Source organism: Platalea leucorodia (genome assembly GCF_965183815.1).
Source record: "Platalea leucorodia genome assembly, chromosome: 2".
Taxonomy (NCBI): domain Eukaryota; kingdom Metazoa; phylum Chordata; class Aves; order Pelecaniformes; family Threskiornithidae; genus Platalea; species Platalea leucorodia.
The window spans coordinates 23,899,662-23,925,489 of record NC_138824.1 but is presented as its reverse complement, the minus strand read 5'-3'; the positions used below and the strand labels follow the sequence as shown (position 1 = coordinate 23,925,489).

General features: G+C 46.3%; 1 protein-coding gene across 1 annotated transcript in view; it reads left to right on the top strand.

The window, feature by feature from the left end:
* Positions 1-13,773, top strand: part of KATNAL1 (katanin catalytic subunit A1 like 1) — a 41,088-nt gene extending 27,315 nt beyond the window's left edge. Inside the window, exons 7-11 of the mRNA XM_082304976.1 lie at positions 3,221-3,379; positions 4,227-4,353; positions 5,305-5,439; positions 8,668-8,794; positions 10,317-13,773. Coding sequence (XP_082161102.1) covers positions 3,221-3,379; positions 4,227-4,353; positions 5,305-5,439; positions 8,668-8,794; positions 10,317-10,515 — 747 coding nt within the window. The 3' untranslated portion in view covers positions 10,516-13,773. The remainder of the gene's footprint in view (positions 1-3,220; positions 3,380-4,226; positions 4,354-5,304; positions 5,440-8,667; positions 8,795-10,316) is intronic.
* The last annotated feature ends 12,055 nt before the right edge of the window (positions 13,774-25,828 follow it).

Here is a 25,828-nt window from a genome sequence, read left to right as displayed (position 1 = left end):
GCCATCTGTCTTTAAGGCAGGTATCTCAGCAGACTGCAGGGAACATGAAGAGTGCCACTGGCCCTGTCTCCAAGTATTGTGGCAGTGGATAAAAAACCAACAGCCTGGTCTTTTAAAGAGTTACAGTCTCCATCTCTTTGCGTAAGATTATCTTTTCCTACTGAGCAGTGTCGCCTCTGAAAACTAGGCGGTTGTAGACATGGAAAAAAATTCTAAGATTATTTCCTCTCCTCAGTCTGAAATGCAAATTGATTTCTGACGAGTCCATGAAGAGTCTTCATTGTTAGCCTTTTCCCTGGTGACTTGTGAAGCTGTAACTCTTCTGAATTATTTTTCACACAGAACAGCATGTATTTTCCCTACTGTTGACCTCTGACTGTGCTACAAGGATGAGAAGTTTTGAAGGGAAGACTGTTTCTTGCAATAATCAGTGTAGCAGCAGGCATTTGTTGAGCCTAGGCATTCAGGACAATAATTCAGGGAAAAGGCAGCCAAATCTGTTTTTGGATGTTCAGACTCTCCTGAGAACAATTCCTAAGGCAGCCCTCACAGTTTGTGGCTGTATTCAGAGGACGGTGCCTTGTATGAAGGAGCCAGCTGTCTTCCCTGATTCAACACAGGTGCTGTGTATTTGCAGCCACGGGTTTCTGAGTGTCCACAGGCTTGGTCTTTCTTTTTCTCCAAACTGTTTTGTGCCAAGAAGGCCGGGTTGCTCGCTGTGCTTCCCACTGCTCTGCTAGTGATTGTTACAACAACAAGAAGTAACCCTGCAGTGATTTCATCAGAACACTTACTCCCTGCGGTGCATTTCAGCTTCTTATTGGAATACTTTGGATTAACAGAGCCTTAGAGGAAGAATAAAGAAGTCTTTGTGTTTGTCAAGGATTTTAACTAGTGAGTAAGTGGCAGCCTCCTAGTTTGCAGAGAGAAAGAGCAATTTGATCCTATATGTTTCTGTTTGAAACCATGCACATTTTGTTTTGCTGAGAACTCAAGTTTGTTCTTTTTTTTTATCGTCTTTATCCCCAGAGAGCTTGGCTTTCCCCTGGCTTTACACCTGGTGTGGCTGCTTTGCACCTGTGTTATGCACATATATAATGCCACCAGTATCATGTGCTAGGTAACGCTCACTGTAATAGTCACACAGGAGGTGCAAAGCGATGGGCTTCCATTTCGGCAGTGGGCGGCATGTGTAGCTGAAGCCAAAATTTGACCTTCCATAATAATGGAGGACCAAAGCAACATCCAAAAAATGACGTTAGTCTCTTGTATCACCAGGTCCTGCAGTAAACACAGTTTGTCAAACACAGGAGTCAAGTGTGATTTGAATTGAGGTGAAGCTTGTTTTAAAATATTGAATAAAACACATTTGAAATTCAGAGAGAACAGTAAGTCATCTCTGACCTGCATATCACAGGCCGAGTAATTTTCACCCAGTTACTCCAGGGTTGTACTTGCAATATTCTTATAATATCAGTATGACTATGCAGCAACTCAAATCACAGTATATGTCTGAATGTTCATGGGGAGAAAAAGAGTCCATTTACTTTTTATGCTTGCTGCTCTGGAGCTTAGGAAACCTTGGGCAGCCTGAGGAGTGACATTGGACTGTTAGCTGTACGGATGGAGTGTGAATGTTTCTAACTTAATTTACCAATGAATATATGTTGAGCTTGCATTAGCTAAGTGTTAAATGGCAGTAAAGGTATTAAGAGTTAATGAAAAATGGAGTACGCAGAGGCTATTGCTTCTGAATAGTACATTTTTGAATAATTGCATTCCCGGTTGATTTGTTTTTATAGATCTCTTCCATGTCATTCTTTGTGCTTTTTGAAGTAAATTTTTGTGAGGAACAGATGAAATCTAATTTGCCGTGTGGCTTGCATTTAACAGATATTTTATTGCTGTGGCGTTTTATGTAAGTTATTAATTGCAAAGCACATTATGATGTGCAATTCTAATTCTAGCTAATTTGATTACCCTTGCAACACAGTACAACTTTACTTTAGGAAACTCTTGTTAGCATGTAATAAGATCTTGCGGTTGAGAAGGAAAAAAACCGAAGGTCCTTGAGCACTACATTTTCATAGTGCCATGCTCAAAATCACAGTGCCTTATTCTAGTGCTGTACAGGGATGGACAGTGTGTTGTCCCTCTCCAGCACTGCTGCTGAAAGGCTTGGAAAGACTATCTGTAAAGATAACTGTACTTAGAAGTATTATCAAGAGTGATTAACCAGTCTCAGTGCTACAATCTTAACATGGGTCCTGAGAGCACTGTGTGTCTCGTTAAAAACCTGCTTACATAATGATGGGTAAATGTGCTGAGCTGCAGAGATGTGTGCTCCGTACTGTCTCTTTCAGATAGACCACAGATAGAAAGACAGTCTGACGATGTGGGTGCCAACCTGGCACTTAACAATTTTAGTTCAGTTTTCTAGTTTAAAGCTCTTTGAATAATCACTGCGGTTCATATTAGGCTCTTTGTGGGACTGAGCAGTAGTCCACATGAGCCACAGTTGCTTATCTGTGAAACAGAAATAGCAGTGCCCTTCTGCCATCCAACAGTGTGGTGAGGATGGTGTTTCATGCAGGAATTGCTAAGATGTAGTAGTATGGCCATAGAAGTACTGAGACGCAGAGATTAAACAGTATGACAAACCTTTGTTTTCAGTGAATGCTCTCGTTCATACTTAAATGTAAAAATCAACCAGATTCATACATACACATCATCAGGATTTTTTGGCAAAATGTTTTGCTACGGAAAAATGCTCTACTGAGGGAACACAACTTTCTGCAAAAGTATTTTGGTTTCTATGAAGCTTTCTTTGTGAAGGGGCCTTTCTTCCAAAATGAAGAATTCGCTCTCTTCATCTGCATGTGCAGCCCCTCGTGAGTTGGGAAAGGCCTAAGTTCAAGTCCAGGCTCTGTCTGATTCAGAGCAAGGCTGTAAATCTGTTGTCAGATTCCCAGGTGATAGGTGCAGCAACAGTTACTGGCTTTTGTGATTCATACTCCAGTGGAGTGGTAAGAAAAATAAATCCCAGAGCACTTCCACACCGTTCTCAAAAGCAGGATTCTTGTCCTTTGTTTTCCACTGATGGCAATTATGTTATTAAACAATTAAAATACAGATTTTGGATCATATTGAGATGTAGTGTAGAGTACTGATTGCAAAAATTCTTTATTTCTTGTTCATTACCTTTGTTTTCACCTTTCAGGGTGTGCTGATGGTTGGTCCTCCTGGCACTGGCAAAACAATGCTAGCCAAAGCTGTTGCTACAGAATGTGGAACAACATTCTTCAATGTGTCTTCCTCTACCCTGACGTCTAAATACCGGGGCGAGTCTGAGAAGCTGGTCCGCCTCTTGTTTGAAATGGTATGTCCTCAGTGATGTGATCTGGGGATCACTAAGGTGAGAAGGGAGATTTCCCTTGGTTTCCTGCCCCTCTAGTAGCATGTTGGAAGCATGGAGTTCATTGCACTGACGTCCCCTCAAACAGATAGAAAAGTGAAGTCTCTGTGTTTCTTTCCTTTTCTGATATGTCGTTGAGGATTAAGAAGGAAATGGTTCATCACCTATGTTTAGGATAGCGTTTTCCAGGCTAGCCATGGAGTTGTGACTTTGACAGAAATGCAGTTCTTACGCGGTTATGGGATAAGCCCATAGGAAGTAGATTTGAAATTCGAAGGGATTGGGAACTGTGATTCTAGAAGCAATACATGTTTTAGTTCTGTTTCTGTTCTGAATGATGGACACAAGCCTCTCAGTGAAGTTTTGGGTGCGGTCCATCATGCGGGCTATGTGAAGGACGTGCCCATGTGGACCTGTGCTAAAGGGTCATTCACCTCTTTGGGATCCTCGCTGCACTTCTGCCATACTCTCAGTTAAAACCTGTCTCTGTTAAGACAGGCAGAGCTGCCTTCCGTCCCCTGGGCTTTTCCTTCACCGCAGAAAAACCTGGACATGGAAACACTGACTGTATTTTGATTGTATTCCTTTTTGCCCTTTGCAAGACTAGTTGCTGGGGAAAGACCCCTGACTTCAGGAGTACAATTTAAACTTAACCATATGCCAAACAGTTTGTAAATCAAGATCTTGAATTATTTCCTTGTGACAGGCAGGGAAGTTATGTATGTAATGTCTAGTGGGACTGGGTCATGGTCTGATGCGGGCCTGTGCTTGCTGCTGCAGCCTTAATAGTGATGTTTTCATTTGAATAAAGGCAAGGTTTTATGCTCCAACAACCATCTTCATTGATGAGATAGATTCGATCTGCAGCCGCAGAGGCACGTCTGATGAACACGAGGCGAGTCGCAGAGTCAAGTCAGAGCTGCTGGTGCAAATGGACGGTAACAAGTGTTTAGATCTGTGTTTGGGGCTTGGGTGCTGTTTCTTTACAGGTGGGAACAGAAGAACTTGAGCAATCTTGAAAACCTGGCTTTATGGGTGGGGGAAAAATAAGGCAGAATTTGAGAGTAGTGTATTTTTTGAGTATTCGAAGGCAGATGACTGAAAAGGCTGTTCTGCTTTATTTTTTTCTAAAATGGCCATTTTGATGGTAAGTTGAAAATTCATATTTAAGAGACACAGACTCGAGGAGAAGCAGATAATGGAGATTTGTGCAGTTTAATATAGGTCTTTAATTTTGATGCAATTGAAACAAATTTCTCCCCTTTGCTAGAGTCTCCAGCTCGGGGGCCCCATTGTCAGATCTGATTTTGCTGTATTCTGTGGTGGCAGCTAGTAGTACCCTTTTAGTCAGATTTAGTACCTGTTCTGTGCAGGTGCACATAACGATGACCATCTGAGAACTACTGTATGGTGTAGTGGTTTGATAACCACCTTTGTATTCCAGTTGTTCTTGCTATTTATAATGTCCTCAAATATGCAGGTTCATTGTGGTAAACTCAGGGTAGGCAACTTTTTGCCCCAAAGTGATAATTTCTTTGCAGTCCTCATTTGGGAGGCCAAGGAGTGGCCTATTTCTTCTATAGCCAGATTTGACAGAGATAGTACTTTTGGTGGCACTAGCAGGGCTATACACACATACGACTGTTATTAGCACTGTCAAAGAAAGCCCTCCCCTGGCTCAGCAAAAGAATGAACTGTCCCCCTCTCTGTGACAATGATGGTCTTGTCACACCTAAGCTATGGGAAGTTTGGAAAGCAGCACTAGGACTACCTGGAGCTGTTGCTTAGCGTTGTCCAGATTTCTGCAATATTTGTGCAGTGTTTCTTAGCAAGCATCTCAATCAGTAAGAGCTGTGGAGTGAAATTGCTCTAAACTGTTGTGCTTGCAGGGGTAGGTGGTGCTCTGGAAAATGATGACCCTTCCAAGATGGTTATGGTATTAGCAGCTACAAATTTTCCCTGGGATATCGATGAAGCTCTCCGACGTAGACTGGAGAAGAGGATTTATATACCTTTGCCCACAGGTATGTTTGCTACAAGCATTTTCCTTTAAAATGGCCTTTGTAAGATGAGCTTAGAACTACTGCACAGCTGTTGGGTTTGGGAGGAATCTTGATGTTTTTGTGATGAGCAGTGAAATTCAGGGGTTAATCATTTGGCTGGGTCGCTTTATTTTTAAAGAGAGTGAGAGAAAGGAAAAAAAAATACTACTTGCTTGGGGGCGTAAAAACAAAGAGCTGTGGCATTTCATTGCAAGCCCATTGATGGGTTTTTACATTTTGAAAGAGAGTTAGTTTTAATGAGCCTGGAATTATTTTAAATGTTTAACAGTCAGTCCTTGAGTGATCATCAAAGGCAGCCTTTGAACATGTTCAGAAATATTGCAACTGCACTCCGTGCCCTTGCAGACAAATGCAAAGAAGTGGATCCACGAATTTTCACTTACAGGCTTAGTTCATTGTAAATCACTGCTTGCTCGCCTTTATGACTGTGCTTCGAGTCACTCAGAATGCAGCAGGCTGATTGCTTTCGTGCCCTAAGATATCTCGGCTTGTATTGTCTTTCCTAGCTGTCATTCACCTGTCCTATTAATTTTGAGATTCCTATCACTTGAAGTTTGCATAGCTTCGTTTCTTCTTGGTACAGTGGATGCCTCATCTCCCTGCATGAGCACTCAAGATAACAAGATGCGTGTTCATGGTGACAGCAGTTGTGATTGAGTTTAGCAGGTATAAGGACACTTAATAGTTCTACAGCTTGTCTTTGCAGCTTACAGGTGATAACAGCTCCTAACAGGATGCCTGTCTTTATGACCAATTAGTTTAAAATCCTATTGGCTCTTGCTCTTGTTTCTAATTAAACCAGATTGTTTTTTGACACCACGTATTACACCCTGGACAACATGCAAGATGTGCTCCAGTTTTATTTCCAATTGTACTGGGTTTCTGTGGCAAGGTTTTGGTAGCAGGGGGCTACAGGGGTGGCTTCTGTGAGAAGCTGCTAGAAGCTTCCCCCACGTCTGATAGAGCCAATGCCATCCAGCTCCAAGATGGACCTGCCACTGGCCAAGGCCGAGCCCGTCAGCGATGGTGGTAGCGCCTCTGGGGTAACATATTTAAGAAGGGGGAAAAAAAAAGCCTGCGCAACTGCAGCCAGAGAGATGAGTCAGAATATGAGAGGAACAACCCTGCAGACACCAAGGCCAGTGAAGAAGGAGGGGGAGGAGGTGCTCCAGGTGCCAGAGCAAAGATTCCCGTGCAGCCCCTGGTGAAGACCATGGTGAGACAGGCTGTCCCCCTGCAGCCCATGGAGGTCCACGGTGGAGCAGAGATCCACCTGCAGCCTGTGGAGGACCCCATGCTGGAGCAGGTGGATGCTTGAAGGAGGCTGTGACCCCATGGGGAGCCTGCACTGGAGCAGGCTCCTGGCAGGACCTGTGGACCCATGGAGAGAGGAGCCCACACTGGAGCAGGTTTGCTGGCAGGACTTGTGACCCCGTGGGGGACCCACGCTGGAGCAGTCTGCTCCTGAAGGACTGCACCCTGTGGAAGAGACCCTTGCTGGAGCAGTTTGTGAAGAACTGCAGCCAGTGGGAAGGATTCACAATAGGGAATTTCATGGAGGACTGTCTCCCATGGGAGGGACCCCACGCTGGAGCAGGGGAAGAGAGTGGAGTCCTCCCCCTGAGGAGGAAGGAGCGGCAGAGACAACGTGTGATGAACTGACCGCAACCCCCATTCCCCATCCCCCTGTGCCACTGGCAGGGAGGAGGTAGAGAAAATCGGGAGTGAGGTTGAACCCAGGAAGAAGGGAGGGATGAGGGGAAGGTGTTTTTAAGATTTGGGTTTTATTTTCTCATTACCCTACTCTGATTTGATTGGCAATAGATTAAATTAATTTCCCCAAGTCGAGTCTATTCTGCCCGTGATGGTAATTGGTGAATGATCTCTCCCTGCCCTTTATCTCAACCCACGAGCCTTTCATTACGTTTTCTCTCCCCTGTCCAGCTGAGGAGGGGAGTCACAGAGTGGCTTTGGTGGGCACCTGGCATCCAGCCAGGGTCAACCCACTACACCAATCTTGGGTTCTGTTGCATCTGTTCTGTAAATAAGAATGCTGAGCTGTTTTGGGCAAGTCTAAATGATGCATTTATAACTGTGCTGTGTGATTTGATGTGGTCAGGCATCTTAATTGAAAAAGTGACGTGATATGATACGTCATATGTACACCTGTATATTGTGGAATTTGATGCAAGTATATATTCTACCGTGTTTCATTTTCAAAATACTGCAAGGACTTGCTTAGCCTCATAGCAAAGAGTAGAATAATGTTCTCTGATACAGGACGCTCTCTGCAAGTATGCCGTATGTACGTTGTGCTCTAAATAATAAATCCCCATTTTATAGCTAGTGCCAGTTGTATGTGATTGATAACTATATTCTTGACAGTTCTGCAAAGCACAGAAAACCAGCAGCTTTAGACAAGCTTTCTAATTTCTTTCATATTTCCCCTCCCCCCTTTTTTTTAATTAGGGACATCGATAAATAAAACGTAAGTGTGGACATCTCCTTAAGACTTTTAGCTTTTCCTAGTCTTTCTTCTGTTGTGCTTGTCCTTTTTTCTAGGTCATAAAAATTGGTCACTGTGGAAATAGAGGTGGTGAGCTGGTATGTTTTTCTCTCCAGTAAAAGCCAGGAAAGCATTCGTCCGCTTCTTTACCGCCGTTCTGCAGAGTAACACTGAGGCTATCAGGCTTCAGCAGCTTTCTTGGGTCCCAACTGAGTAAAGTGCTTAAACATATGCTTAAAGTTCAGCCTATTGTTAAGGGGTTTGTTCTGTCTGAAGCTCTGTTAATAGAATCCTCATTGTGGTTCTAATGAAACTTTGTGAATAATATGCAATCAAATACTTGAACAGTGAGTGAATCTGAAGGGATGTGAAAAGAAGCAGACATTTGTAGGACTGTGCTTTTGTGCCCTTGGGTAGTATGTGACCAAATGCTTTGTCACCTGAGACATAACAGACATTTTTAATGACGTATGACTTTCGAAAATGTCTCAAGGGTATGCTGTTTTAATATACTACTTTTAACCATATACTTTACTGTATTTGCACTTTACTATGTTTTGTTCTGTCTCTTTCCTTATATTAAACCCTTTTGTTTGTACTTTTCACTGAAAAACTAAGTTGGGTTTATTTCTTTTTTTAATGTTACTCTTGCAAGTCTTCAAACAAGTATTTTTATGTTGTAGCAAAAGGCAGAGCAGAACTACTTAAGATTAATCTTCGGGAAGTAGAACTGGATCCTGATATCAGCCTTGAAGAAATTGCTGAGAAGATTGAAGGCTATTCTGGTGCTGACATCACTAATGTTTGCAGGTATCTCATCCCCCTTAATTTGCAAGTAAAGCTGCATGGAAAGTCATCATTTACATTATGTGATAAGAGGCAATACCCACTATAGCTGAAGCCATGCTAACAGTGACTCTGTTTGAGGCCCAAATCTATTTACTGGAACCATGCATTGCTGTCATGTGGAGCAGTCTAAAGACCATGGAGTCTTTGTATGAGATGTGGTTAAGTTTTTTCCTGGCTCTGAAGAGAAAAAAATTGTCTAAGCAGATCCCATGTTTCCATTGTCTGCATTTACTGAATATTTGTTAATGTAGTGCAAAACAGGTTTGTGTTGTTTTGTTTTTGGTTTTTTTTTTTTTTTTTTAAATCCCGTGAGTTTGAGCTAGAATATTGTGATGCAAAGGAACCTTTCACAGAATACATCTTTGGGGCTTCTGTGTTTGGACAGCCCCCAGTGCAGCACAGTCTTGGTTTCTGCCTGAATCTTCTTAGGTGCAAGGGTGACACAGATAGTTTATAGCATTAGTATTGAATTTATTTCCCTTCTGTTCCCACAATTTGTTTCATTTTCTGACAAATGAGGCTTTTCTGGTGGAGGGTAGGTATTTGGAAAAACTTATCGGTAGGAGGTCTACGTCCCTTACAATGTTAGGATCCCTGCCAAGAGAAACTGATCCTTTAAGAACATGGCTTGGGACTTTTTTTTCTTCCCCTGCTGCTTTGCTGAAATTGTGAAATGACTCCATGGTTTTGAAAACTTGGTGTGTGTCATGCAGTGCAATAGTAAAATTACCTTTTCTCCCTGAGGCCTGTGTTATCCCTTGCTGGGAAGAACCTGGGGAAAGAGAAAATGTAATTTCAGACTGCATGTGGGCTGTGGTGTGAGAAATGAGCGGTGTTCTCCATGCCAGTGGGCCACGCTGGCAGCATCCGAGCTGGAGAGGAGTCGTGGAGCAGGTAGAGCATGAGGAGCCATGGGCACCAGTGGCCTCAGCCCTGCAGGGCCATGTGGCGCTAGTGTCTGATGCCTCCTGCTCTGCCCTTTACAGATTTGGGTGCTATGTGTGAGCAGGCAACAGAGCTGGGCTGCGCTCTGAACACTTGCTGACTGTCCTTTTGGGCTACACGCTGGGGAGAAGGTTGAAATCTAAGGGGATAGGGGTGCAAAATCCAGACTACTTTTAAAAAAAAAAAAAGTCTTTGAGTTCAGTTTGTCTCCTACCCTGCCTTTTCCTGCACTGAAGTTGTAAAATTTCATCTCTATGAATCATTGTAAAAGGTTTTCAGTTTTATAGTTTTAATTATCTGTGCACATTTACCATATGCTTAAATGGGTTTTGGTGCCAATGCATTCTTTATGTTGAATTAATGTAGTGATCTGGGAACGTGGAAGCTAAGAAAGATGTGAACCGCATCTTCTATGGTAAATAAATGCTCTCTTAAGTGTTTCTGCCAGTGGTTTCTAGCAAGAGAATACAATCAAAATTCGTAGGCTTACGGCACATGCTGCTAGTGATTAGCTCCCATACATTGTCCTGTATTTCAGGGATGCCTCTTTAATGGCAATGAGACGACGTATTAACGGCTTAACTCCAGAAGAGATCCGTGCACTTTCTAAAGAGGAGCTTCAGATGCCGGTTACCAAGGGGGACTTTGAGCTGGCTCTGAAGAAGATCTCCAAATCTGTTTCTGCTGCAGACCTGGAGAAGTATGAAAAATGGATGGTGGAGTTTGGATCTGCTTAATCTCAGTGACGGCTCTCCTTTGCTAGAGTGTTAAGGCTTTTGTTGTTTTCATTTGGAAAATGAGTTAGAAATCTTTTTAAAGGTTTAATAAAAGGTCTGCCTCTGCCCCCATCCCACCCCCTTCTGGTGACAAGATCTTTTAAACTCCATTTGCCTTTAAAGGGAATGAACACAATAATGAGCTGATATTGTGAAAGATATTTTATCTCTGAAACAGTAAAATAAGACAAACAGGAAGGGGAAAATTATACTTGTGAGGATAATATTTTTACTTTTCCAATGAAGAGCAGTGTTACTTAACCTCCTCATAGGCATCTTTCATGGCTGGAATCAATAATATCAGCTGGGGGATGTGACTCCGGAGGAGCTAACGAGGGCTCGCTGTACCCCCTGCTCTTAAGCGCTACATTTCTGTTGAGCTGCTGACTCTGCCTACCTTGAATGTGGCATTGAAGTTACTGTTGTCTCTCCCTCTGCTCGGATATTCAGAGCAAAGCTTCTGGATTAATTGGCATTAGACAGAGGAAACAAGGATCAGTTTTCCATCAAGACGTGGGCTCGGCTCTCCTCTCATGTACACCCATTTGGAATTGATGTCACTTCAGACTGGGTTGATGTTACCTGTGCCGACTTCTGATGGAAATGAGAGGAAAAGAAAAGGGCCTTGATTGCTCTTAGTCCGGTTTATGCTTGATCTCTGAACATAGTTTGTACCAGTTTGACCAGTAGACACTTTGACTTAAGTTACATCTTGCACTTTTATGCTTATGTATTATCCTATACTTTGTCTGTGCTGTCTAGATATTATTATTATTTAAGTACCAAGAGTTTAATACAGTGAAGACACTAATATCAAGGCTGACTGTAAAACACAAGGCTGTCCTTAAAACACGTAGCTGTGGACTTCCACTGATTAGACATGAACTCTTTCCTAGCTTTAACAGGCAATGGAATTTGCACCTGTTTATGTTATAGAACTGTTCATGCTTAATTGTTTTTTAATGAAGATTTCTTAAAAATGTATAAATGTTATTGATTTAGGGGAAAATAATCTGTACCATCTCATTTATGGTCTTATCTGTTTCTTCCCACGTACAAGTGCAGGATTGAGAAGGGTTGTGTTATAAACCCTAGCATGAGAAATCCTCTCTCCAGAATATGACTGTCATGCTGACTATAGAAGCTTTTCACAGACTTGGGCTGCGAGTCTGATGTATGAACGTTTCCCATGGTAGGAATGAGAAGGAGAGGTTAAACTTAGAGGAATATGCAAGCTCTCAAATTTTTGGTGATTTTGTGAGCTAGGCCCAAAGTGTCTTGGTGGATGTGAGTTGCTGTGCAGTTTGGTAGGTATTCTGCCCTTAAGCTCTCTGCTGAGACTCCTAGTGGTATAGCCATATGTGGCAAAGTGGAGTAAGAAACAGATAACACCTCCTCTTGAATGGGAATATATCCTTATTTCCTCCTTCTTGCTCATTCTTGGAAGTTCCCGATAATGTCAGTAATTCAGCATACTGGTCTCTTGGGCCATGACATGTGAACCACTAAGGCGAATGCTACTCAAGCGTGTCTACTGTTCAATAGCAAGGACTGTCAGGATACGTGCATGACAGCTCTGCAGCATCTATCTGATTATGTGAGTGACTTTTAAAGCAGTTCTACCATTGCTGTTTTGTCTGTCAGTATTCCTTTTTTTTTTTTTTTTCCCTTTCTTTGTATGTGAAGATCACATCTCGGATTGATCCTGTCATTTTAAAGGGCTGTCCCAATTTGCATGGAGGAACACCATGGAGGTTCGATCAGTCTCGCATTTGACATGAAACTCAGTTGGGGCTTTAGAAGTGTGTTTCCACGTGGCACTCCAGAAAAATACCTTCTAGGGCTCCCAGACTGGTTGAGATACAGCTGCTCTTGATATCTTTCGAAGGACAGAGCATCTCCGCTGGCTAGAGTTGGGCCCTGTTATACTCCTGGACAGGGAGGTTAGTGCAGGAAGAATATCAGCTTTTACCCTCTTTACCTACAGGGAGAATAAAAGCTCCAGTTGCTTCTTTCCTGACAGGTTTGCACTAACTGCACAGTAGAGCCCTTGGGATTCACCGTACCTGCGGCTGTCAGGCTAAAAGGAACAGTTCTCTCTGCATTGGAAGGTGAACAAGTAGAAGCCGTGTTGGCTCTTTGTAATTTTTGGATAAATTCCTACTAGGGCTAGTCTCTTGCTCCCAGGGAATAACTGGACTTTATAGAATAGAGAAAGCTTTGAAAACTGCTACAGTCTGTCATTTCTTCCTTACAAAAGCTGTAGGCTGCAGGCCTTACTCTTTTGTTTGTTTGTTTGTTTTACTGCAGTAGAAATTAGTAAAGCTACGCGAATCTTTTGTGGCCAATGCCAGATTAGCGCTTCAGGGTCCCTCACTAGTGAGGCCATTGCTGCCCAAGGAGCTTAGTCTACACAAGCAAGATCTAGAAGGGAATAGACATGAATGCCAATAACTTACCCTGTTCAGCTTCCTAAGAGCAGTGCTGGGATTCAGCCGTTGCTGCTTAGAAAGGTCTGAGTACCAGTTTTCTCAGTTTCATATTGCAAGCAGCAGTGCCGTTCCTGTTGATAAAAGCATTTAGCAAAAATGTCATTCCTTAGCTCTTTGATGAATCTTTTACCTTAAGGCATTAAACTTCCCTCTTGGATGTTAAGCAAAATTCACTGTACTGGGCATTCCCTCTAGTAGGAATTATTCAGGTGCTGTGGTCTTTTTCTCTAAAGGTCATGATTTCTAGCCCAAATACGTTTTCCCTGTACAGGTCCATTCATCCTTTACTGCTGCAGAAGAGAAAAGTGAAAGTTTCCAGGCTGTAGATGTTTATATGTACGATGGTTGTGCCCCAGCATTACACATTGGGCCCCGCTAGATCAGTCACCCCACACGACAGAGACTCTCCCTTCCCTGCTGAGACTTGTCAGGATGGGGGTCTGACCCTGTATGCTGACCCTTACGTCTTTACCAGGTCACTCTGGTGCACTCACCTAGGTGGGCTTGGCGATCGGGTTATTAACTCAGGAGGGGAGCCAGCGGCGGGGTGCAGCAAGGAGCAACCAGGGAAGGAAGGCTGGGCCAACAGCGGCAGCTACTCGAGGCCCTAAGGATGAGCTTACGGCTCCACGTAAGTCCAGTTTGTGTCCCGCCGGGGGAATGTTGGGTCCCTCAGAGCGCGACGTACGAGCGCATCACAGCCTGCTGCGACAATTTGTTCGGTCTGTGTCTGTATGGAGCTACGCGCACACATGTGTGTATGTGTATATATACGCACACAATATATGGTGCTTCAGCAGTTTCTACCTAAATTACATAAAAAACATGTTTTAAAGCTGTGTTTACGTGTCTCTTTCTAAACATTTGTGAAGGCCCTCTTGGGTGGCACTGTTAATTTTTGTACAATAAGCAATCTGGTTGTATGAAGTAATAAACGTACTTGTAGAGTCTGTCTCTCGCTCGGGTTGGGCTGTGAGTGCTTTGCTGGTAAGTGTTTCCACAGGCTGCCACACAATGCAGATTTTTTCAGCATGCACGGTGGTGTTGGATTCACCAAAGCCCTGGACGAAGAGCAGTTAAAGCAGAGCCTGGGTTTTTTGGATAACACTGTCAGCAATGCTTCCCCCCTTAAACTGGCCTTTCGTTGCCACAAGCTATAACATGGGGAGCGCTCCAATGCCCCGTGCGTGGAAGGAGGGTGGGGGAGAGGAGAGCAGAGGCCCCAGCAGATGTTCAGTGTTAGCACCTGATTCAGACCTCACAGAGCCGGGCAGGCTTTTTATTACTTGCCCCTGGGCTGGAAGTATAATCAGGCTCCAGAGAAGCTATATCATCAGCTGCCTGCTAACCAGACGACTTTCAAGAGCAAAACTTCTGTTAGCAAAGAGCTTTCAAACTTGGAAAGAGACCCCTAGTCTCTTGGGACTGAGTTGATTATTTGAATTTTCTCACTAACTTCCTTATGAAAGTATGTGTAGTTTCCAGTGTTTCATAATGCCTCAAGCATGAAAGAGCGAGCAAGGGAAATTGCTGATCAAGGGATTTCAGGAGAGGTCAAATCTTTGCATAGAAAGTTCAGCTCACCCCAGTTTAAAAGAGACTGCGAAACAGCAAAGGTGCACTGACTTCTTGTGATCATGCTAAAGATGAAAGAGCCTGTGTGCTGTAAAGAAGTCCTCCATCAAGCGAGCAAAGACTGAGCTGTACGGTCCAGGCACAGGGATGCGGAAGCAGCAGAGGAAATAGTGAAAATTTTTTTGTCTGTTTTTGGAATAAACTACCCTGAATCAGTTCATGGACTGACAATTTTCTCGGATCTGTAGTGGCAGATAAGAACATGAACCGGTGGAAGTGCTACCGGGGAGCGAGCAGGGAGGCTGGGATAGCAGAGCAACACGCCGCTGTAAGTGGGTGTCAGCACCGTGGCGGCAGCGGGGCCCGCTCCGTGCCAGCCGCCCGCCGAGCCACGCCGCCGCCGCAGGCCGCCGCCGCGCCGGGCAGGGGTCCTCTCGGCAGCCCTCTGATGGAATAACGCAGACTGCGTAACGCCACCCACGCTGGTGATGGCAAAGGCAGAGAGATGCTTCAGTTCAGGGAATGTGGCACCCAGTCCTTTTCCCTGCTCGCGTTAAGTGTTTCACGAGAGCGCTGTGCAAAAGCTTGGCCGCGGCTGCGGATGCCTCAGCCACCCTTGTTTCAGAGCCCGACTTCCCCACGAACCATAGCTAACAGAGCTGCAGCGGCAAGTGATGTTCCCACCTCCCGCAGCACAGGGGCATTTGACCCTCTCTGCTTTCTAAGCCAGCCTGGTTTTGTAGGCTGGCTGTGACCTGTTCTTCTGACCCACTTAATGCCTATACGGTTGTTCAGTAGCTATAATAGAGGAGCTCCTTTTGTGCAATACAGAGCTGTCTTTTGATCAGCTAAAGCGCCATGCTCCCGCACATGTCGGCACCTAGGTGTCTTGGAAAGATCCAGGCCATTTTCCTCTTCTTTAGAAGGCCCCAACAAGCACTAAAAGGGTATGGGATGAGATGTCTTGGCTAGCCTGGATGCCCAGTGCAAGAACACTTACCTCGACAGCCAAGGAGTTGCCACAAGGAAAGTTCTGGCTTTGTTATGAGGAGGCAAAGTGTGGGGATGTTCCCATTCCTACTGTGTGGGCAGAGTTAGGGTCGTACCATGTCCAAGCTCAATTTTCTGGCTTTTGTGTGTTTGTGACTCCTTTGTTGTAGTAGGAACATTTTTCTCTGAGTTAGGGAGAAGCCACGGGTTTTTTGTTCAGTGTCTGGGCTAGGGTTTCGGGGACCCCATGATCTGGTTGGTACATGAAGCTGCTGAGCGCATTCCCAGCACGCTTGCTTTTGGAGGAAAGCATCATGCATCCTGCTTGGCTGGCAGCAAGGCACTTAAATATAATATTTAGAATATTAGTTTGGCAAAGAGAAGTTGTTACTACCAGATTACAACTGTGTTGCTCCCATTCGTGAGCAGTCCCTTGCGTAAGTTGTTCAACTGATGTAAAAGAAACTGTCTTGAAAGTAAGAGTTTTTTGAACTTGACTTTAGAGAGCAAGAAAGGTAGAAAAATATTTGCCTGGAGGAAGATACCGGAGTACCCAAGACGCTGGGAGCTGAAATTTCTTCTTTTTGTGGCTTTCCTTTTTGTCTAGCAGTTACACTGCTGGGTTGCGCTTTCTGGTTCCAATTTGTTTTGAAATAATTACCATTGTTTATCCGTCTCTCAGACAGCCTTTGCAGATGAATTGGTTCCACAGAGCCCTCTTCTGCTTAGCGGTTGGTGTTCTTGCACAGCGTGTTGTGTGACATCTAATTGAACAGGCTGATGGCGTGAGATCTTCCTTGTGAAGTAAAGGTCACCCAAATGGTGAAGGTGAGAGGAACTGCACTGAATACCAATTGGACTGGCGGTAACAGAAACCATAGCAACTCTGCACAGGGTTTATAAATATAATGGAGAAGAAGAAAGGAATAACCTTAAGGAGCTGCTGACAACACTGCAATATACATGTTGATAAAAATGGTGCTCTTTGCATCTTTGCCAGTGAGGAGAACGTATGTAAGGGGGTGGAAGTGGCTCGGTGAACAAAGGAAGCCAACTGCACGGGCTGCCGACAGGTTTCGCCGCCCAGCCTTGCTGCTTAAAAACATGCCAATCTCCAGGGCCGGCTTGTTACAGCCACTACAAAAACTGCCTTTTATGTAATCAAATTTGACTTCCTAATAGCTTGCTTCCCATCTGGAAATGTCTTCAAACTTTGGGATGTGCTGAGGCCAGAGTGTTTTTGGAGGGCTAGAAGAATAAGGGGATGTTAATTAATAGTGATGTGTTTCTGTAGGGTCCTGGGGCTCTGCTGTGCTGGGTACCGTTCGGGTGCACGAGAAGAGATGCTGCAAATGCTGATGGGGACTTGAGGTGGTAGAGGGATGAGGAGAGAGGTGGAATGAAGTCACTCACCCAAGGTCCTGGGGTCACTGGAGGAGACAAAACTGCCCCTCCGACTCCCAGTGCCTGATGCTAAAGCATACAATAGTGTTTTTCAGTTGCTTTTGATTTGCAGCCCCCTAGCATTTTTTCTACGGAGGCCAAAGATCCCTGTATTGTCAATTAAACTCAGCAAGTTCGTTTTTCCTAAATACCTTCTGCAGGCCCTTAACAAATAGCCTGTGCTGCTCTGGGGGGCTGCAGATGATAGTTTGAAAAGCACTGGCCCATGTCATCCTAAGCTTGCCTGAATTTCTTATGGAAGGGAGTCTATAATGGATGCTCTTGATTTTATTTTCTTCTTGTTAGTTTGCTCAGAAAGATGAAGCTCAGTGAATGTGAGGTGCTTCTGGGGAGTTTATTTACAGTGTGCTTTTTTCTGTGCAGATTAGCTTTTCATCAGCATATGGCACAGCCATTTAAAATAAATATTTGGCTTTCCTTAATTTATGCTTAGTAGAAAGGTCCCCGAGTATGCATATCTATCCCTCTGTTGTATCTAATTAGACATTTCTACCATGGTGCTGGGGGACTGGGCTCCTTCCCCCTCGCCGAGGAGCTGAGAGCTGTGATTCATGTGCTCCTCCCCTGCCTGATGGATCCCCATGCCTCAGCTCAGGGGAGCAGGGCAGGCGGCCGGCCCCTCGGCTGGTGGGGCTGCCAGCAGCACGCCGGCGGCGGCACTGCCGGGTCAGCCTCCCGCTCTAGATCCTGGGAATTTAGATTTATTTAAACTGGGAACCTGCCCAGTTTAAGCAAATGCTTGGCGCCCCGTCCGCGCTCGCCTCCTTCACCCGCCAAGGCAGCTGTGCTTTTGCAAGACGCAACCCCAAGCGAAGTGTGTGAGAGCAAACAGCCTCGGCGGGGAGATGCTGGAGGAGGAGGTCAGGCAGTGGCGGGGCAGGACGGCATGCGGGGCTGCGTCCCTGCCTGCCCACCCGCTCCGGGCAAGGGAGATCATTGGTGAGGAGAGGGAAAAGCACTCCCCCAGGTATGCAATACGGATGTGGATGGGAGAAGAGCAGGAAACCTATTTTAAAACAAAGGAACAAATGAAAAACTAATCAGTTTTAAGATGGAGTGGAGCCTGCCGCAGCCAGTGACCCAGGAGGCCTTTTCCAGCTCTGTGGCATATCCAGATGTTTTGTGTTCTCACAGATGATTTGGAAACTTTCTACTAGTTTCCACTCTAAATAAGTTCACGCCTGATTTATATCCATCTGATCTTGTGCTAATGTCATCTTCTAACAAATAGTTCCTACTCACTGGTATTTATCCTACATGCCTGACTGTATTAGAATCATCATATAAAGCAACACCTTGTGCTTTGTTAGACTGTACAAGCTCCTTTGGTCTCTTTTCTAAGACGGATCTTCTTCAGCAACCTTTCTTTCCACCTGAGCCTGTTTGGTTTCTTAACACAGATCACCAGAAGTGTACACGATGGGTCTATAAGTCGCACACAGCAAGTCACCCAGTAAGGCAAGGAAAAAAAGAAATTGCCATCATGGCATGTTGCTGTAATCAAGCAAATAAACCAAGTATTTGGTTGTATAACCTACAGGAGGTCGGAAGGCTTAGGTATATTGTGGTTGCACAGCAACTAGGGCTCGTTAGATAACTGAGACGATGGTAGGCAGTGGGATGCACAGGGAAGGGGGGGAAGATGCAGGAGCTCTCCAGGCGATGGCAAGAGAAAAGATTTGGGTATTTTGTTCACAGAGGATGCAGCTAGGTGCACCCACACGGTTTGAGACCACAGCATTTCTGGGGATGATTGGATGCTGCCCAGACAAAGGGGAAGAAGAGATTTGGGACCAGCTAACAAGCTCCAGCGGTAGCACGGCCACCAGCAACCAGCGATGAGTGTGAGCATGGAGTGACAGGAGGGATCGCATCTACCTTCTGCCAGTCTCCCTGTCTCTGCCTTTCTCCTGTGTATGCACAGAGCCCAGCCAGACATGGGTTATCCTGGCACTTGCACTCAGGTCCCCAGTGCCAGGAGTACCCCGTTGCTCTGTGCAGGACCCTGCTGGTACATGGTTCTCCAGGGCATGCTCCTTGCTCTCGAGCTGTCCAGAAACAAAACCAAATTGCAGCCTCCCAAAGGGAGCTGTTGAGCGTTTGGCACCAGAAACCCTATTATGCAAAAAAATGAACCCACTTAGATTGAGTCTGTTCAGCAGATTCCCTTCATATCTGGTGGTGGTAGTTACAGCCAAGGTGGGAATAAAGCTATTGCGCTTCTGCTCCTCAGTGACGGGAATGGTTTCATGTTTTTTCGGTCACGTTGCTCTGCTGGGACTGTGCGTGGGTGTGCCAGCAGCCCGCAGTGGCTGCATGTAGACATCCACAGTTTCGCTGCAGAGGATTGGGGGACCCTGGGAACATGAAGGCTTTGCCTCTCATTGGAGACCCAGCAACTCTACTTCTCAAAGACTTCTTCCAACTAGAGGTATTTTATACCTTGTTTCAGCTCTCAGACCTTCTGCTAGGAGTTACCTGCAGGGTGCCTGGCCAGAATTTTCCTCTCGTGGTGCAGAGCAGTTTTAAGAGGACAAAAAAATTCCCTCACACTTAAGAAGAAAATGCTTGGCTGGATTTGGTAATGGACAGGAACAAGCTTGTGTCTGGACGCACCTGACAGAGCCCACCACATGGCTTCCCAAAGGGGAGTCACGCTTGCTTGAGATGGTGTTGGACACAATTGGGGAAGGACTGTGGGACGGGATGGGGAAGAGACTGGTGGCAGGAGTTCCTGCTGCTGGAGCGAGTGTTGGGATGATGATGCAACTGCCCAAGTTGGGATCCATGGCTGCTCTAGGGGGCCGAGTTTGGAGCTCCTCTTGCCCAATTGCAGATACTTGTGTCTGGTCACCCAGACTCCCTGTAGAGTTGGTGGAGTGAAACAGGTAAGCTTAGGATGAGAGTTATCATCTGACGCATCTGAGATGCCTTCCCCAGGATCAGATGAGCGGGGCCTCCAGAGTGCCATTTATTATGCAGGGAGTCACGGGGAAGCAGTTTAGATGACAAATTTTGGGTGGAAAGAACCTCTCTGTGTTGGTCTGTATCTCCTCAGTGCCACTTGCCCTCACTGTCCCACCAGCCTTGCAGCCTGGTGGTTACCTACCTTCAGACGTCCCATGGTCTCTCAGTGTCTTGGGTGCAGACACAGAGCAGATGCACCCTTGACCACCCTGGTATGTAAGTCAATCCCAAGCTCTGTCTCAATGCAGTCCTCCTTTGCGGATGGTTAAACCTCCTCCTCGCTCCCTGCAAGGCTCGTGGGTTTAGTTTTTCCTGAACCAAGGTTAGCCCAGCCTGGCCAAGTGAGACCAGCAGTCTCGAAGTGGTGAGACAGAGTTGGTAGCATGGAAATGCTGAGGCTGTGCACCTTCGTCCTGGCCCCTCCTGGCAAACATCATGAGCAGAGGGAGATGGGACAGGACAGAGACATTTTTCCAGGGGAGCTGTAGATACTGGTACTAATTAGGCAGGATCTGCCAGGGATAGCAGAGGGGATTCTTCCTTTAGCAGGAGAGAGGAAGGCATGGGAAATTTGGGAGTTATCAAGGGCTCAAGGAAGGCTGAACATCCAGAGCTCTGACTGTTGTACAGATGCTTCCTCACATAATTTCTGCAGCATCTTTCCCTTGGACCACTGCCTCCCTTGGATGCCAAAACACAGTCATCTTTCCCTCAGACCAGTCCTGCCCAACAGTTGCCAGTGGATTTGCTGTGCAGATATGCTGGGCAATGGGAAGGGTGGGGGACAGCCTGGCTTTCACGTGTAGCATGGTCTGGCCAGGGTCAGCAAGTGGCTTTCTGACAATAGCCTGCAGGGCAATGACCAGGTTAGGAGAGGTGGTAAGAGATGGACACTGCCCATGTCTGCTCCTTCCTTAACAAAACTTATTAACAAATCTGAGCCTCAGGAGGGCGGGACAAGGGAGAAGGGGGTGTTGGAAAGAGGTGTGTTTCTTTGCGCCGTGCTTTATTTTATAAAAGCTTTTTATTTTATTTTATAAAGCTGTCCTGTCCCATGGCTTCTTCAGCTTGCCTGTGAGGCTGGGAAGCCTTTTTTCCCTCTTTGATATATAACTTTTGGCTCCTTCCTCTCAAGCTGTGGAGTTTTGGCAGGATATAGGCAGGCTGCACTTGTGCTCCAACCAGCACAAAAATCATTTGGGTTCATGTCTTCTCACTCACTCTGGCAAAGGGGATGAGGATTCAGGAGAGGAGGTGCTGAGTGGTGCACTTGAGGAGATGCATGAAAACAGCCAGGTCTCCCCATCGTCCAGGGTCTGGTCAAGCTCATTTCCAGCTAGATCTACCCTGCACAGGGCTGAGGCTGCTCCTGGAGAAGGTGATTGGAAATACCATTACTTACTTACACCAAATGCGCTAAAAGGGAGATGATGAGTGTGCTCTGACTGTGGTCTATGTGAGACAACCGTTTATATGGCTTTGGTAGTTAATCTGTGGTTTCTCATAGCTGGTGAGTTTTGCTAACATGTGGTAAAACCAGTCCCTAGATTTGGGTTACAGAAGGACTCAGACCCCCTCACTTTCTCCTGTTTGGATAGATGGTTGTGCTCTGCAGCTGGGGTAGTGTCATTCACCCCAGGAATCCCCCTGCTACTGCCAAGAATTGGTTGCCCCCTTGTCTCTTCTTGCAGCACACTAGATTTTGGTCTCTTACGAGAGATTTGAGGCTGATACAGAAGAGCACTGGAAACATTTTGTGGCCAGCGATGGTCTGTTCTCCTGGCCTAAATATTTATGGCCAGGCTGCCTGCTCCCACCTGTCTTCTCCTGGCAATGCAAATTGCTAGGAAATTGGTATTTTCCCTTCCCTTCTGTATGCCAGTGATCCTCTGGTCCTGCCCAGTGAATACCTGTAAAGCATGTACAAAGACTTTCAGCCCTTTGGCTCTGTTCAGCAAGTCCAAGATGGAAATTAAAGCTGGCCACCAACAGAGACATCAGAGCTGCTGAGTGAGCTGTTGGGAATGAAATAATGCTGCATGGTCTACAGACTGATTCTTTTCTTAAGGCTCATTATTTGTATTTTCCCAGGCCCTCTCTTGTAGCTCACCGTGAAACTTCGAACACCAGGGCTGTCGCCCACAAGAGTGATCCCTGCGCCAAGCGCAGAGGATACAAGGGAAGGCTGAAGCTGAGGGAGGAGTTAGCTGCACGTGGTGGGGGGCTGCAGCGGGAGCCCCAGTCGAGCAGTGCCTTTGCCGTGTTGCTCGAGCCCCTACCATGGATGAGGAGGCCAAGGGTCCGTCAGCTGCTGTGGGGCATGGGGGTTTTGCCTGCTCCTTGTAAGGAGAAAGGGGAACACAACGGAACCACTGCTGCTGCCAGGTAACGGGCAGTTGGAGGCATGAGGCAGGTGAAAAAAGGTCACTTGCTGGGGATCAAAAATCTATCAATCAGACTCTCCTCCTGGACTACATGCTTCTTGCCAGGCTGCCTGCTCCCACCCGTCTGCCCCACAGTGGGAGAATGCACAAACCCACCAACCTCGCTTTTCTCAAGGGCGGAGGACAGAGGGTCACATTACAGGCATGTGCTAAGAAAATTGATCTTCCTGGGGGCACAGCATCTCCTCGGAGACCTGTGGCAGATGAGTGGCCTGGTTGTGCAAGGTGCTGGACAGGCGCGCAGGGAATGACCACCCCAGCCTGAACGAGAAACCTGGGATGCCAGCCAGACAAGCTGAGGTGGGCAAGGGAAGATGCGAGGGTGGCAGTGGGAGGTCCAGCATGGACGTGGCCAGGCTGTGCTGATGGCTCGTTGCTGTCCCTGATGCTCGTTAGCAGATCTATGGATGGTGTCCTCCAAGAGGCTGAGATCAAACGTGGCCTTTGCCTGAAGGAAGCTGTCTGGACCACTGCCATGGGATGGCTCACTGCACAGCCAAGCAGCTCCCGGAGCCGGCCGGGGCACTGCGGGGCGCGTGCAGCTGGGCAGGGCTTTGCCTGCTCGCTGTGAAGACAGGGCTGGCCCCGTTTCCATTTGCTCCCAAAGAGAGACGGCAGCGTATCTCCTGGCTCGGCTTCCTGAAGGATTTCTGCTCCCACCAGGCTTTTTCAGCTGCTGTTCCTACATGGCACAAAGCTGGACCACTTGCGTCTCTGGGAAGCTCTGCACTTCGCATTCAGTTTTACCTTGAGACAAATTCATTTTTTCCTTGAGAATGCATTTAGCATGCTATGAAACAAATGTTTCAATATCTCCTCCAGTCTCTCAGGACTCATTATGAATTTACATTTAAGCCTTGTTTTTTATTTAAGCCTCAGAGTTTTCCACGTAATTTTCCTGTACGGAGAGGAATATGCAGCTATTGAATGTGCAGAACCCGCTTGCTCAGCCAGCACAAATCCCTCGAATGGGGTTTTCTACACCATGTATGCAGAGCTTATAACCCCTTTGATTTAGGGCTCCTTGGGATATGATGCTTGCACCAGATGATTGGTAAATATTGAAATTTCTTAAGCCGCACAGAGGCTGCAGAGCACAAGAGCTCAGCTGGAGGGGATTCAAAGTCCTGCTGAGCTCTGAATTCTTGAAGACCACTTGACTCCTAGAGCCAACAGAAACCTCCTGAATGTGGCCATCTGCAGAAATATGTCCCTAAGAGAGCAAGAAATCATTGGGGAAAGAAAGGGTTCAAACTGCTTTCGCGATTCATAAGCACTTGAGGAAGTTTTAAGAGCTAGAAGTAACTTAATAATTGCTTAACATGCCCAGCAGCTTTCAGTTTGTGCATATAGCTGGGGGCTGGATGCAGTTCCCGGCCTTGGGGCTGGGTTCAGGGCATGTGGCTCTTGCTCTGAGCAGCTTTAGCTTTAAAGCAACTGCAAGAGTTTGTGTGCAAAGTGCTGACTGCAAATATCCGCCAGGAGAAAAACCAAGAGGAATGTGTATGTGCCAGGCTTGTTTAGAAACCGCAGATGATTTACAAAGTGAGCTTAATTGGAAGTTTCTCTTTGCGGCTTTGTGACGTGCTGTTTTTCTGATGCAGACGTGTAGGAGCCGTTTAAAAGGTTCATGTTTACTAATGAGGAGTTGCATAATTGGGGATATATTTATTAAGTGTACATGTGCAGGATGGGGAAGTGACTGGAGCAGCAGCAGCAGTGCAGGGAAGGGTCTGGGTGTCTCAGGGCATCACCAGCTGGGCGTGAGGGACCGGCGTCCTGCTCTCCCGGTGGAAGAAAGGGCCTCTTGTCCTCGTCCCCTGGGCATCTGTCCCCAGTCCTGGCACTGCGGTTAAGAGAACACGGGGGATCTGAGGGCCTCCACAGAAAGGCAGTAAGATGCAGAAGAGGTGCAGAGAAACATGGTCTGTGGAAGAGGATGCCCAGAATGAGGGTTGCTACATTTTAAAGAAGAAAACTTTAAGGGGGTTTAGTTTTATAGTTTTTAAAAAAAAAATAAATATTTTTTAAAATATTTTTTAAAAATCTTTAAAAATCTAAAAGGGAAAGTGTACAAAAAATTTGTAAAGAAGGAGAGGGTATACCCTTCTCGGTGTCCACTGTGGGTAAGGCAGAGGGAAACAGGCTCCAGTTAACATATGGGGTATATGTGTTAAACATCAAGGGAAAGAATACAAACATCCCCACAGGAAAAACTGGAAGTGTTGTGGAGACCCCATCCCAGCGAGGTGTGTCTGGACTACAGACTGTCCCTCCTGAACGTCCCTGGAGGAGCCACTCTGCCTGTGAGCAGGGGAGTGCACTGAGTGATCTTCCAGACCTGGTCCTGATGAGTTCTGCCATGATTTGGGCTTTACAACCTCTAACACCTTCTCCTGTACACTGAAGACACAAGTTTATGAGCTGCTTTATGGAGCTGCTGCTGGCACCCACCAGCAGAGGCAGTGGGAAAAGTGGGTTTCAGGAGCCTGATGACATTTTTCTCACCAGGTGGGATGAGCATCTCTGGGTATGACCATGCCAGCCAGAGCATTGCTGAGTGGAGATACCAGGTCTGGCTGGGGCACTGGCATTCACCCCCTGGCTCCATGGTCCTGAAGGTGTTCACATGGGAGCAGCCTCGCAGCATCCATCCTCATACCCCTGTGTGTCTGAGAGCCCCAGTTCTCCCTCCCCAGCCTTAAAAGTGACCACTTTGCTTACTAACAGTTTATTAATACGTTAGGGGAGTGAGTTGCTTCCCCAAGGATTTTTGTCCAAGAACATAGAATCATAGAATCATAGAATCGTTAAGGTTGGAAAAGACCCTTAAGATCATCAAGTCCAACCGTTAACCTAGCACTGCCAAGTCCACCACTAAACCATGTCCTCAAGCACCACGTCTACCTGTCTTTTAAATACCTCCAGGGATGGAGACTCAACCACTTCCCTGGGCAGCCTGGTCCAGTGCCTGACTGCCCTTTCGGTGAAGTAGTTTTTCCTAATATCCAACCTAAACCTCCCCTGGCGCAGCTTGAGGCCATTTCCTCTCGTCCTATCACTTGTTACTTGGGAGAAGAGACCGACCCCCACCTTGCTACAACCTCCTGTCAGGTAGTTGTAGAGAGCGATAAGGTCTCCCCTCAGCCTCCTCTTCTCCAGGCTAAACAACCCCAGTTCCCTCAGCTGCTCCTCCTAAGACTTGTGCTCCAGACCCTTCACCAGCTTCATTGCCCTCCTCTGGACACGCTCCAGCACCTCGATGTCCTTCTTGTAGTGAGGGGCCCAAAACTGAACACAGTACTCGAGGTGCGGCCTCACCAGTGCCGAGTACAGGGGCAC